General features: G+C 34.8%; 1 protein-coding gene across 4 annotated transcripts; it reads left to right on the top strand.

Moving 5' to 3' along the window:
• The first annotated feature begins 2706 nt into the window (after nucleotides 1–2706).
• On the top strand, nucleotides 2707–10472 carry LOC140973488 (uncharacterized). 4 transcript variants are annotated; one of them, XM_073436343.1, is made up of 11 exons: nucleotides 2707–2921; nucleotides 4322–4460; nucleotides 5327–6008; nucleotides 6136–6220; nucleotides 6639–6726; nucleotides 7401–7585; nucleotides 8240–8372; nucleotides 8717–8853; nucleotides 9027–9101; nucleotides 9533–9652; nucleotides 10168–10471. In XM_073436343.1, exons 2-11 carry the CDS (start codon nucleotides 4346–4348, stop codon nucleotides 10237–10239), a joined length of 1692 nt encoding a protein of 563 aa, XP_073292444.1. In that variant the 5' UTR covers nucleotides 2707–2921; nucleotides 4322–4345; the 3' UTR covers nucleotides 10240–10471. The 4 variants fall into 4 exon arrangements, with proteins under 4 accessions (XP_073292444.1, XP_073292443.1, XP_073292446.1 ...); XM_073436342.1 differs by lacking the exon at nucleotides 2707–2921 and adding an exon at nucleotides 3802–3944 and having other exon boundaries at nucleotides 10168–10472; XM_073436345.1 differs by lacking the exon at nucleotides 2707–2921 and adding an exon at nucleotides 4797–4851 and having other exon boundaries at nucleotides 4321–4460.
• The last annotated feature ends 2977 nt before the right edge of the window (nucleotides 10473–13449 follow it).

Raw genomic sequence — 13449 nt, 5'->3', positions numbered from 1 at the left:
GTATTAGATATCGGACCCGGGGCCCCACACCCTAGGACCCTCATACCATCCCTTTAAGTCTCTTGGGCGTGACCCTAACCACAGTTAAGTGCCGTGTTCCCCTAGGAAAGAAAAGTCGAACCCTAGTCCTCAATACATCTAATTTTCGTTCAGCAATGAAGCCCTCACGTCCAGACCTTATGCCGACTCCTATGTGGCTCCCAGACCCTCTGATATTCATCCTTTTTGGTGTCCCTACCATGTCAACCCTTTTAGGTATCCTTAGCATGAGTTTTTTGAATCAGAAAACATGAATTTATGGCATAGCATGGCATAAAAACGAAAATAAATGCAAGGCAAAATATTTTTCATGAAAATATAATAAAATTAAATATACATAATATGGTGTGAAGGATGTTTAAAGAAAGTTTAGGCATTCCTTTGCATATTTTACGCACGAAAACGAGTTGACGATGTGAAGAACGACGACGTAGAAACCATAGGCTGAGTTCTTCCTCAAACTTGCGTGAAAATCCTCTCAAAACGTGGTGTGTGTGACGTGATGCTGCTACCTTAGGAGTCCTAGTGTGTTTGTAGGGGTGGGGCATGTGTTTGTAGGGTTTTGGGGTAGGGTTTAGGGCTTTTATTTTGATTGAAAACACAAGTGTAAGCCTCGGCCCATTAACCATGACATAATATGCCCATTAAGCCCATTAAGTAATATATAAAATATTTTGTTTAGTAAAGTTTGTGAAAATATTAGCCGAGTTCTCGAAAAGTTCATATTTTTGTCGAAAATCGAATATCATTTAAAAATACGACTCGACGTATAAAAACACCTCATTTTCAAAAATAACATTTTAAATACACCACACATTAAAAAAATTAAAAATAATTATTTAATAAAAATATTCTCTTTTTCGTCCCTTGGTCTCCGTTCCTCGATTGCGTCTCGAATAAGCTTTAAAACACATTTTTATGCATTCGTGTAGAACATTACATTTTAAACATGTAATCATACACACCATATTTAATTCATGCAATTAAAACCCTTTAATTAGTCATTTTCCAATTTCCCTAAATTCGCATGCAGTTAGGTTACGTTATCGTATTTTGGATCTTACAATTCCTCCCTCCCTTAAATGAAATTTCTTCCTCGAAATTAAAACTTACCGAATAACTCCGTGTAGCGACTCCTTCTGTCTCTCTCAGTTTCCCAAGTAGCTTCTTCCTCCGAGTGATTTAGCTACTTGACTTTGACCATTGATATGGCTTTGTTTCCGAGTCTTCTTTTTTGTCTTCCTAGGATTTGTGTAAGTCTTTCCTCGTATGACATATTTGGAGTTAATCATATGGGCTCATAATTTAGTACATGTGAAACATTTGACATGTACTTTCGCAGCATCGAGATGTGGAACACATTATGTACTCCGGCTAGCATCAGTGGCAACACCACTCTATAAGCTGGTGTTCCAATCCTTTCCAAGATCTCAAATGGCCCAATGAACCTCGGACTGAGCTTGCTCTTCTTACCAAATCTCATAACACTCTTCAGGGGTGCTACTTTCACAAATACGTGGTCACCCACTGCAAACTCCAACTCTATTCGACGCTTATCGGCATAACTTTTCTGTCGGCTTTGTGCAGTCTTCATCCTATATCGGATTTTGACTACTAGCTCCACTGTTTGTTTTATCAAGTCCGGACCAAATTCTCCTCTTTCACCAATCTCATCCCAATGTATGGGTTATCTACACTTCCTCCCATATAATGTCCTGTAAGGAGCCATTCCTATTGATGATTGATAGCTATTATTATAGGTAAACTCTACTAGAGGTAATTTAGGCTCCCAACTTCCTTGGAAATCAATCACACAAGCTCGAAGTAGATCCTCAAATATTTGAATCACAATTTCGAACTGACCATCGGTTTGAGCATGGAATGTCGTACTGAATAACAACTTAGTCCCCATCGCTGCATGCAGACTCTTTGAAAAAGACGATGTGAACCTCGGATCTCTGTCAGAAACGATAGATATGAGAATCCCATGCAGTCCAACTATCTCTCGAATGTACAGCTCTGCATATACTGTGTCATGGTGATTGTCATCTTGATAGGTAGAAAATGCGCTGATTTCGTTAGACGATCAACTATCACCTAAATGACATTGAATCCCTTGATAGTTCTTGGCAATCCTACAACAAAATCCATGGTGATATTTTCCCATTTCCACTTGAGAATATGAAGTTGCTTAAGTTCTCCTGCTGACCTCTGATGCTCTGCTTTAACTTGTTATGTCAAACATTCAGATACAAATCGCAGGATAAATAAGAGTTGTAAATATTGAAAATTAGTGTGTGATGATGTATGTAATGATGTATTAATTTTTAGATTATTTTCAAAGAAATTCTATAAATAGGTCTCTCAATTTGTGAAGAAGAACACAATTGAGTAGAGAAAATTTTAGAAAAGTGTGTAGTTTAATATATTTTGTGAGTTTGAGATTTATACTTTTTACCGTAAATTTTTTTTAACAATAAGAAAATATATGATAAAATTAATTTTAATTTTTTATTTTTTAAAAATATGAATAATATGTTTTAAATCTTGATTTTTGTAAAAAATAATTAGATTATTTTAGTAAAATTTTAAATTCAATAAATTTTAAATTTCAAACCAATCACAAAAGGAATTTTCATTTTGCAAATTCATGAATTTCCAAATTTTATTTTATTTTTAAATCTAAATCTACAATTTTATGCATCCAAACACATTGCAAATGTTTAGGGAGTTTAAGCCATAGGATTTCGACGCTAGCAGAGAATCGGAGGGGAGGTCCGAAGTTTCTCGTGTGGCAGACAATTCCCGGCTGAAACCCGAGCTGTAAACTGGTTCTTACTGGATTTTGGCTTTGGATTCCGGCAGAACTTCAAAGTAATGAGGCAATTTCTGAGTCGGAGTTTGAATTTAAACTGAATTAGGAATTTGAGTCGAATTTGGGGCTGAGGCTTATGCATATGTTCTTGTGTGTTCGGAAATTGAAGTAATAGTTCAAATGGGAGTTTTACTAATTTAAGTTAGCTGTAAAAGGGTTTGGAATCACACTATTTGGATTTAAAATGAGCAAGATATGCTTAAGTTTTAGAAATGGGTCCAAAAGTTGAATTCACCTAGGGGCGGTGCACTGGTGCTGCGTTCATACGAAATATGACAAAAATCCATAAAATTTGGAATTGGCTTTCAAATAAATGTTTTGATAATCTAGTTAACTTTCATTTGGCACAGGTCTTGCGTGTTTTGGATTGGTATCGAGTGAGTTTTGCAAATTTATAGAGACTACACAATCTGTCAAATTCAGGACATGCGAAAATTAAACTTGTAACATGCAGATAGTTTTTGGGCCATTGATTGAATTTATTTGACAAAACTTTGTGAAGTTGAATGGTTGGGCTCAGTGTTCGTTGGAACGGGAACGGCCACTATCATGCCAAAGTTTAGGGCTACAACATTGTATTGAATCTTACAATGTTAGTTAACTCAAGATTCTAAGTGATTCAAAATTTCAATTCTCAAAGTGGAAAGTAAGGGCGCTAACTGTTTGTATTTTTCACTGGGATAAAAGCTTTACAAAATATTTTTTTCCTGTATATATTCTGAAAAACAATTGTTAATTGATGATCTGATCACTTCTGTGGACTTGATATTGTTGTGGATAACTTTCAATGGGAAACTGTAGATTCCCAAGGTTTCAATCCTTGTGATGCTCATCATTATTGTTTTTAAGTGTTAATAGAATTAGATAATATCACTTCTGTATATCTTTGCAGATAAATATTCTAATACCGGTTGTCAGTTCCAATTTTCAAAATTGAGGTCAGTTAATTGGCCAAAAGCCATCTATGAAACGTTCAGATAGAACAAAATTGAGTAAGCTGATTCACAGAGCTATCAGATTGACATATCCTGTATGCATCTTTCCTCAAATAAAAGAAATTAAAGTCATGTACCTGAAATAAATCTAACTTTTAAGTCGTAAAACATATATAACGATGACTTAAGCTTCACAATCCCAGAAACTCAGAAAACACAGTAAATTAAATATCAGTTGCAAGTTGTTTCATGCCATCTCAATACAGTCGAACAAAATGCAGGTATCAGAGTGATTTTATTATATATTAGATTAATGTGATGCGAATAATGGTGATCCTATAAAAGCCATGTTTCTAGGTTGAAAACATGAGAAAGAAGCAACTTTTTTTTGCCATTCTTGTGAATTTATTAGCACTCATTTATAAATCGTATTAAATATTAATCGTATAATAGCTTTTTGTATTTCCTGTAGGTTTTTTCTTTTGTAACCATTGGAATGGATGGAAGATCTGTAAAGATGCAAACTACCATGTCAAAGCATGCATTCTTTGATCTCTCTCATGTTTCGCCTTTGGTTTTCTTATATCTTCTTAAAGAATGTTATGCTTATGGTAAATTCAGCCGGCCTTCTGAATTTGATTCTGATGAGTATGTCTCAATAATTATCTTTTCTGATTTTTACATGGCTTGAAGAGGAAGTAACTAAATATAGGTTGCTTCACGTCTATTATATAGACAGGACAGGATATTTTAGCTTTATAGGTGGGAATATTGAACTTAGAATTTTGACCTTCATCTAGTTGAAAAAGGTAGCTGACCGATTATCGTGCATTTTAGTGATTAGTTTTGTTCAACAACTCGATATTCTTTTCATCAAATATTCACATTTCTTTGTTCCTTTATTATTTTTTTCTGATTGGCTTGTGATTAGTCTTTAGTTTTTATAGAGTCAGTGGGCTACTTCAAATTATGCTCAGAAACTTCTTTGAAGTTTTTCAACCAGTCAGATATCAATAGATTCTATGATTCAAATTTTGATTTGCGGTTTATTTTAGGCATTTTTAGCTAATTCTTAATGTTCCTTATCATAACATCTCCGTAAACCCTTATTTTTTTTAGGTAAATAAACAAAACTTTGAGGTAGACTGTTTTTTAATATTTTGAACTAAGATAAAGTCAATTTAGGTGCTAATGCCAGTTTGTAAATAATTTGTTTTTGTGATCTCAACCAAGTGATTACTGATAAGTGAAGTGAGCTGGCAATAATACCTTTCAATGAGATGAAATGGCAATACCTTTTTCATTCTCAAATCTTTGGTCACAAACAATGGATAAATTAACGAAAAAATTAACTTAAAATTTTAAGATTATGAAGCCATACGAAAATTTGAAGTCAGATTGTAATGTACATCTGGTTGCCCTTTATGTTTGTGTTTCATTTCTACAGTTTGTTCAAGGATGGAAAATTCATTTGCAGGAACATGCAAAGCAGCTGTGAAGTTCCGTGCTTTACAGAAACAAGTTCACCTAGTTCTGCTCAACAATTCTCAAGCTGGACCAGCTACTTTTATTGCTTGTTGCATCTGCATAATGCCCTTAGTTGATTCATATCGTGATGGCTTCAGTCATTTGGTACTATCTGCACTTCGCCATTTCCTAAAATTGGGATATTGTGGTGAAGACGTTCAGAAGGCAAAACTTTATGCTGCCAAAATGTTTGTGGGTTTTGTTAGAGGAAGATTTCTAATTGATGAAGGGATTCTAATTAAAGTAGTTCAAACTTTTTTTGTCAATTTAGTAGATATTGAAATTGCTATAGTTAATATTCACATGGAGGGAAATAATAAAATGGAGACGGGAAAAGAAGTGGTTGAGAAATATGTTTTCAGGTTGATAGAGTTTCAATCATATTTGACTGCTGTTGATCTGTTGATACAATTCTCTATCCGTGAGCCTGGAGACTCATTGCTACTAAAAATGATGAAAGGTCAACAATTCAAAGCAGCGGAAAAGTGGGCCGCATTTTTGGGGAAGCCAACATTGTGCTTACTTGTTCATGAATATAACCACCAGAAGCTCATGCAACCTGCTTATGCTGTTATAAAGAAGTATAATTTGCGTAATGAATTCCCAGAATTATATCTTCAGGGGAAAGAAAGGCAAGCTAATCGGTTAATTGCTCCGGGTCCCAATTCTTAATTTATGCTGAGCCTATTCTCTTTGGATAAGTGGGTGAGGTTCCCAGACTCAAGTTCATCAGGATGACAGTTTTGTACATGATTGCAGCTCGCTGAAGAAGCTAGCAGAAAAAGGTGTCTGGGAGATAGCAGAGGCTAGAGCAAGGGGTGATGGGCATCTTCTTAAGTATTTGGTAGGTACCATGAATACAAAGTGATGGAACATTTTTTTTTGGGATCATTGGTGGAGTAGCTTACTGAAATTTCTCATTCACTTCTAGTGGAGGTTAAAATAACTTGTATCCTTTATTACGACATGATACAAGCTTGGTATTGTTATTTTGGAAATGTAAGGTATGACCTACTATCAATAACTTTTTAAAAACAATTGAAAAATAAGGAAAAACAGCATTTGTTACTGTCCAGAAGATAAAACTCTTAGTGTTTTTTTCTGGTACAGGGAACTTGTACTATGATTGCAACGTATGAATGCATAAATGGTCACATTCCCTGTTACAGAATTCCATTTGCAAGTTTCTCAATAAAACTAGGTTTAAAAAGTGGACTGTGCGCTGAAGTACATACATTACTCATATTTGTTATAATTGTTAGGTTTATTTAGCGATGGAAGCTGGCTATTTTGAAAAGGTTGAAGAGCTTTGTGCGCGCTATTCCCTAGAAGGATTCTCGAGATTCAAAGGTATGCCAATAACAGTAGAAAGGTTAAACTTTTTAGTTTTTCCTGGTAGTGTTACTTCAAACTCCTGGCAAAAACATGTCAAGAGTCATCAAGGTCTGAAAATGGAAACTCTTATTCTTTGTCCTCCACCCACTTTGTAGGTGTACCCTTGTTTTTAATAGATGCCTCTACTATGAATTTTCCTTATCCTTTGAGTGAATCAGATGCATGCATTACCAAGATTCTCTACTAGCCACCTTTTGACTAGTAATATTAATTAATTCCTGAAGTTGGATACAATCCATATGTGATGCATCTGAACAAATAATGCGGAATCTTGTTTAAGTGGATTGCATGAAGTGAGATATTTTGTTTCTAACAGTGATTATTTACTTGATATTCCAAATGTTACTGAAAGCTCTCTGAGTATATTTGGATAATATAAACATTATCTATCAAGTAGACAAGTACAGACATATTTTATGCTAACTCAAAGTCTCAAACCGTTGGCTGATAAAATTTTGGAGGCAGTGATTCCAGGTTACTTATTATACTAGGTGATGACCAACGGGTGGGTCTTTGTGATTCTTGCTGAGTTTGTTTTCATTTTATACATTATGTGAATCACTTAGTTCCTTCCACCGCCACATTTTTTATGATTTTTTTCCTCACCAAGACTTTCATTTTTTTAATAGAACTCGAGGTAGATGCTTTCCCAAGCCGCCATTTGCAACTACATGAATTATTTATTAAGGAAGTGATTTTGGTTGATGAAGTTCATGGTTTGCGCAATGCAAGTTGCTACTTTGAGGAATGCAAAGTTGTTGGTGTTGACTGTGAATGGAAGCCTAATTATGAAAAGGGGAGCAGTCCAAATAAGGTATTTTCTGTTTATCCCTTGCCTTTTAACAAGTAAGTTTACTTTCTTCCATCAAAGCGCCACTGTTTTGGATTTCTTGATAATGGGCTAATATTTGCTCATCGCTATTATCAAACCATAAATGTTATTTAGCTCTGGAAAGATAACATGAGGCAACTGAAACATATCAAACTCCTTTGATTCTGGGAAAAAAACTTTCTTTATGTTTAACTTCACTCTCCATCTTTCCTGCTTCTTTGCTTTCAAAGGTTTGTCTTCTTGTCTGATGTCTCTTTGTTCCTAACTAGTAAAAGTGGGCATCTGTTTGTATCATGAGTTTGCTTCTATTTGTGTTTTACAACTTATAGTTACGACTTTGCTATAACTCCTTTCGTGGATTCATCTTTTCTGATGATTGCTCTATAGAAACCTTACGAGTTTGAAAATTAGATCTACTACATATATCATCTAGGTTTCCTCATCTACTATGTTGAAAAAATATATTATTCCGCCTGGAAATATATTATCCTACTTTATCGATATTCAATTATTATATTCCTAACAGTTAGGATATCAAAATTTGATTTGTTTCCTTATAGATTTTGGTGTACTGATCTTCATAAGGCTTGTATCGATTATCATTCCAACTATTATATATTTTGCTGCTAATTCCAGGTTTCTATCATGCAAATTGCCTCTGACAAAAAGGTTTACATATTTGACCTTATCAAGCTGCATGAAGATGTTCCAACTGTCCTAGATGAGTGCCTTTCCAGTGTATTGCAATCTCCGAGCATTTTAAAACTTGGTACGGGAAGATGTTTGATTATAGTGCTACCTTATTTAAAAGGAGAAGCTGCAAGGAATAAATCGGTATACTAACATAAAGTAAATGATATTTGGTTCTCGAATAAAAAAGAAAAAGAAATATTAGATTTGGTTGTTTCAGGTGATTGCCGGAATACTGGGTACTTCCTAATGCTAACGCACACTGAACTAGCACCAAATTTTTTTAAAAGCTTTTACTTGTTTTATTGCCAATGGCATGAGCCACTGTTTTCTGTTCAAATGCTGATTTTGGTCTCTGATTTCGTGCCTAGGGCAATATGGTATGGTAAAATTTACTGCAGCTATGGTCAATGTAATTTGCAGGCTACAATTTCCAGTGCGATATAAAGCAGCTCGCTCATTCTTATGGAGACTTAACTTGTTTCAAACACTATGATATGCTACTTGATATCCAGAATGTGTTCAAAGAACCACGTGGTGGACTTTCTGGTCTGGCTGAGGTAATTTTACGAGCTATCACGCATGATTGTTTTTGTTCTAGCCCTCGACTTGTTGTAACTAGCAGTTAAGAAATTTTGGAACCTAAAAAATGTCCCTTTCATTCTGTTCCTCAATGATGTGATCTAACTATCAATTGTCAAGTGACTTTGTTTTATGTTGTTCTTGGAAATAGAAAATATTGGGAACTAGTTTGAATAAAACGAGACGAAATAGCAACTGGGAGCAGCGGCCTTTAAGCCAGTATCAGGTAGTTGTCTTATTTTTCATATAGCCTGTATCTTACATGCCATACTGTTGAATATATCCGACTATTGTCATATTGTTTCGATTGTTGATAAGACATTCTGGCTTCGTTTGGTTGGTGATACTGAAAGATGGAACTTTTACCCATAGTATAATATTGCATTTTTAGCTGAATTATGAAAGAAAAAACTGAGAATGTACTTCCAGCTTGACGCCATCGTCATAAATAAATATCGATGTGAACAATAAATGTTCGAAGCAAATAAAGGGCTTCTATGAAGATGCTGATGTTGATTGATCTAGTTGGTGGATAAGTTGGATGAAAAAATTTATTCTGCATTCTTTTATCAATCGATTTGCAGATTAAGTTCTTCTAAAGTTGCTTGAATTTCAGAAGTCCATGTATGGTTTCTCAATTTTTGAACACCAATGCAGCTAGAGTATGCTGCTCTTGATGCTGCTGTTCTCCTCCACATATTTCAGCATGTGGGCAGCCACACCTCGCCAGAAGGTGCCCCTGATGGACACGCCAAGATAGAATGGAAATCATACATTGTATGGATTCTTGAAATTTCTCTAAGCATCTATGTGTGCTCATGCATATGAGTGTGTTCCTGCCCCCTCGTTGGATATTTTTTAATAAGTGCTAATGGCTGCATGAGAATTTTATTTTTCACTGTTACTATTTTAGTTCTGTCACACATTTGCCTGGCCAGTCTGGCTTGACTTGATACACTTTTATTTATATTTCTAAATTAATAACGGAGAGTTTTAATTATCCTTTACTAGCTACTGACATCTTGACTTTTAGGAATGTGAAACATTTTATCAAACTAGAAATCCAACAATTATCTCAGATTTACGTGCATACAAGCTTTTGTGTGCTGAAAAGCCATTAGCATGTGCATGCCTACGCCATGAAAGTATTTATGCATGGCGTGTCTGTATACATGTATGATCTGATAATCAAGATACATTTTTATCAAGAAGTTATGCCACATTAGGCGTGAGTATACTCGGTTAGGGGCTCATATGAAAATTTCTGACTGATTCCTGCTATTTTTTTACAGATTTCGCATGTGGACAGCTCAAGATCACCTAGAAAGAACATTGGTTTTGGGGAGGGTAGGAGCTTCGGATGAACAGTCTTCAAGATACATTCCTACTCGTGAGGATTTTCCTGCTGAAGAATATGTTTCGAGCCACCTATTCTCCTTTTTTCCCATCTTTGAAAAATTCTTATGCTGCTGGAATAAAAGTATTAGCGAGTGACTTGTACCAAAGGTCAAACTGAAAATGTACAGTTATTCACCATTGCAGTAGCTTTTTTACTCACTGTGAACTCTTTTATTCTCAAATATTTTCTTATGCTGTGTGTGGGTGTCTATCTATATAGGCATGCTTATCGGTTCCACCGGACCGGTTTCGGACCGGTTCCTACCGGTTCTAGGTCCGGTGAGTTCGGAACCGGTCTGAACCGGTTAGGAACCGGTTCCATCCAAACCCAAGACCGGTTCGCCATCTAATAAACCGGTTCCGGTTCGGGTCAAACCGGTTCCAAACTCTAATTTATCATATTTTACTATATAATTAAAATTAGTAATATTAAAAGACAATTTTTTATTTAGTATTTTGATTGCAAAAAATTGTGATTACATAAAAAATTCTAACAAAATAACTTAAACATTTATTTTTACAATTAAACATCTAAAATTCATCACGATTTATTAAAATATATTTTGAATATTCTGGATCTTCGTCGTAGCTTGAGCTTTGAAATTCGTCGATCGCAGGTCTTATTCTTTTTTCTGCTGCAAACCAATCTTGTAGGCATGTTAGCATGAAAAGTGTATCTGGCTTTAAATTAGTTCTTTGGTCACCAATGATCCTTCCACATACTGAAAATGCTGATTCGGAAGCAACACTTGAACTTTGAATGGGTAGGACATCTCTTGCAATTGCAGATAACACTGGATAAAGTTTAGAATTTACTTTCCACCAATCAAGAACATCGAAATTATCCGTAATCTCAATATATTGGCTTAGATAAATTTGGATTTCATTGTAATTGGTTGTTGTCACCGATTTTCCTTTGAACTTTTGTCGTTTCAAACTTTGAAAGAAGTTCAGTGCTCCACTTTTGCTTTTATATGTCGGCATCTCCTCCGGCTGCGCACTCGGTTTATCACATTGTTCACTAGCATACAAATCAAACAATTCTTGGAGAAAATGCATGATTGACTTCTTTTGATCGTCAACATTCTTCCCAAGAAATTTAGCATAATATTCAAAAAAACACGTCTAATCCTCCTTGATTTTGAGTAGGATCAAGTAATGTTGCTAAACCATGCACAATTGGGATAGTTTCCCAATATTTTAAAAATTTGTTTTCCATATTTGAAACAAAATCACGCATAATAGAATCATCGCGATATTCAATAAATTTATAAAACATATTGAAAAGCAAAGGTAGAAACATGGTTGAAGTAGGGTAGTTAATACCATAAAATTTTTCGATTGCTTCTTTAAAAATTTCTAACAAAGAAACACATTTACTCAAAATATTCCAATCATCGTCAGTTAGCATTAAAGATTGTACCGCAATATTATTATAATATGGAATAACTAAATCTTGAAAACGTAATAAAGTATGAAGCAAGTGATATAAAGAATTCCATATAGTTTCAATAGGAAGAGAAAATTTTTTAAATTTAATTCCGGTTGATTCGACTAGTGTTTTCCAATCACGTCCATATCTTCTTTCACGTAATAATTTTCCACATAATTTGAATTTTTCTATTACAGTGGACATTTACTCATCACATACACATTTAACACATAAGTTGATAATATGACACGCACATCTAACATGAAGCAAATTACCTTCTAAAATTGGTTTTAGTGAATCTTTAAGATATTTAATTGCAAGAGTATTGGCACTCGCATTATCTAACGTTATCGACATTATTTTATTTTGTATGCCATAAATTTTAACAAGATTTAAAACATATCTAGCTATAGTGTATGCGTTATGAGACGATTCTAAATGATCTAGCGCTAAAATTCTTTTTTGCATAGTCCAAGTTTCGTCAATCCAATGACATGTAACAACAAGATATGATTCATATTTTAAATTACTCCAAATATCAGTTGTCAAACTAACTCTACAAGAAATTTTTGAAAGATGCGATTTTAGTGTTTCTTTATATTCTTTGTAAATATCAAAACAATATTTCTTAAGTGTGTGCCTAGAAATATTCTGAAAACCAGGTTGAATAGTACTAGTAAATTCAACAAAACCTTCTTGTTCAGCTATTATAAAAGGTTGACAACATTTGGTAACAAACTTTACCATGGCTTTCCGAGAAATTTCTTTTATAATTGTGAAAGCTTTACCACTTGAAGGATTAATTTGTTGTTGTGTTTGTTCCCTACCGAATGGTTGTAGCGTATCAAGGTCTTAACTAAATGTTTTTTCAAAGTACCGGTACCACCGGAACCACCACCCGTTTTGTAAGAATACCTCGTTTTGCAAATTTTATAAACGGCAAAAGAGTTATTCGTACCTTGTTGTTCAATATCAAAGTGATCCCAAACTTTGCTTCTCTTTGCACGGGCTGTCTTCGTGCTCGTTGACATTGAGTTGCTTGCTCGAGTAGACGATGGCGTCCCTACATCTTTGTTGGGGAGTTCCATGGCTTCTTCATCCTCGTGGCCAGGTTTGACTTCATCAAAGTCGGGGATGTAGCCAAAATGTTCACCAAAGTCGGGAGCGTATTCGCCACCACCACCACGACGGTTTGAAGATGATGCCATAGAAATTCGAATTATTTATATGAGTAAATTACGAAATAATAAATAAATAACAATAAAAGTAATACTGATTATAGATAAAATTATAACACAATTATTGAATATATTTGGAGAAATGATAGCAAAGAAATATATTGATCGTAGAGAAATGAGAAGTTGAGAGAAAATTGATATGTGAAATATAAAAAAATGACTTGTATTTATAGGTGATTTTGGGGGTTAAAAAAAATAATATTTGCAATTTGGCCCCCAATTTGAAAAAAAAAATGCACATTTCAGTAGCCGTTGAAATGTGCGGCAGCCATTGGCCCAAAGGCCTTTTTTTATTTTATTTTTTAAAAAATTCGGATTATGGGTTTCGGGTCCGGTTCTGGGTCGGTTCATGATACTGTCCGAAACCGGTTCGGAACCGGACCCAGAATCGGTTCAGAAAAAGCTGAACCGGTTCAACCCACAAACCAACGGATTGTACATGGTTTCGGGTCCGGTTCCAGGTCGAACCGGTCCGTTAAACATGCCTATATCTATATATATATGTG

Source organism: Primulina huaijiensis, chromosome 3 (assembly GCF_012295235.1).
Source record: "Primulina huaijiensis isolate GDHJ02 chromosome 3, ASM1229523v2, whole genome shotgun sequence".
Taxonomy (NCBI): Eukaryota; Viridiplantae; Streptophyta; class Magnoliopsida; order Lamiales; family Gesneriaceae; genus Primulina; species Primulina huaijiensis.
The sequence above is the reverse complement of the archived record's forward strand: the minus strand, read 5'-3'. Positions and strand labels throughout refer to the sequence as shown.

What these genes read in the sequence shown, in the direction of transcription:
- LOC140973488 (XM_073436342.1), top strand. Translation starts at nt 3,879, where the DNA reads ATGAAACGTTCAGATAGAACAAAATTGAGTAAGCTGATTCACAGAGCT. An exon ending in TCCGAGCATTTTAAAACTTG is followed by an intron (nt 8,373 to 8,716) that starts GTACGGGAAGAT and finishes TGTAATTTGCAG; the next exon opens with GCTACAATTTCCAGTGCGAT. An exon ending in TAGAATGGAAATCATACATT is followed by an intron (nt 9,653 to 10,167) that starts GTATGGATTCTT and finishes ATTTTTTTACAG; the next exon opens with ATTTCGCATGTGGACAGCTC.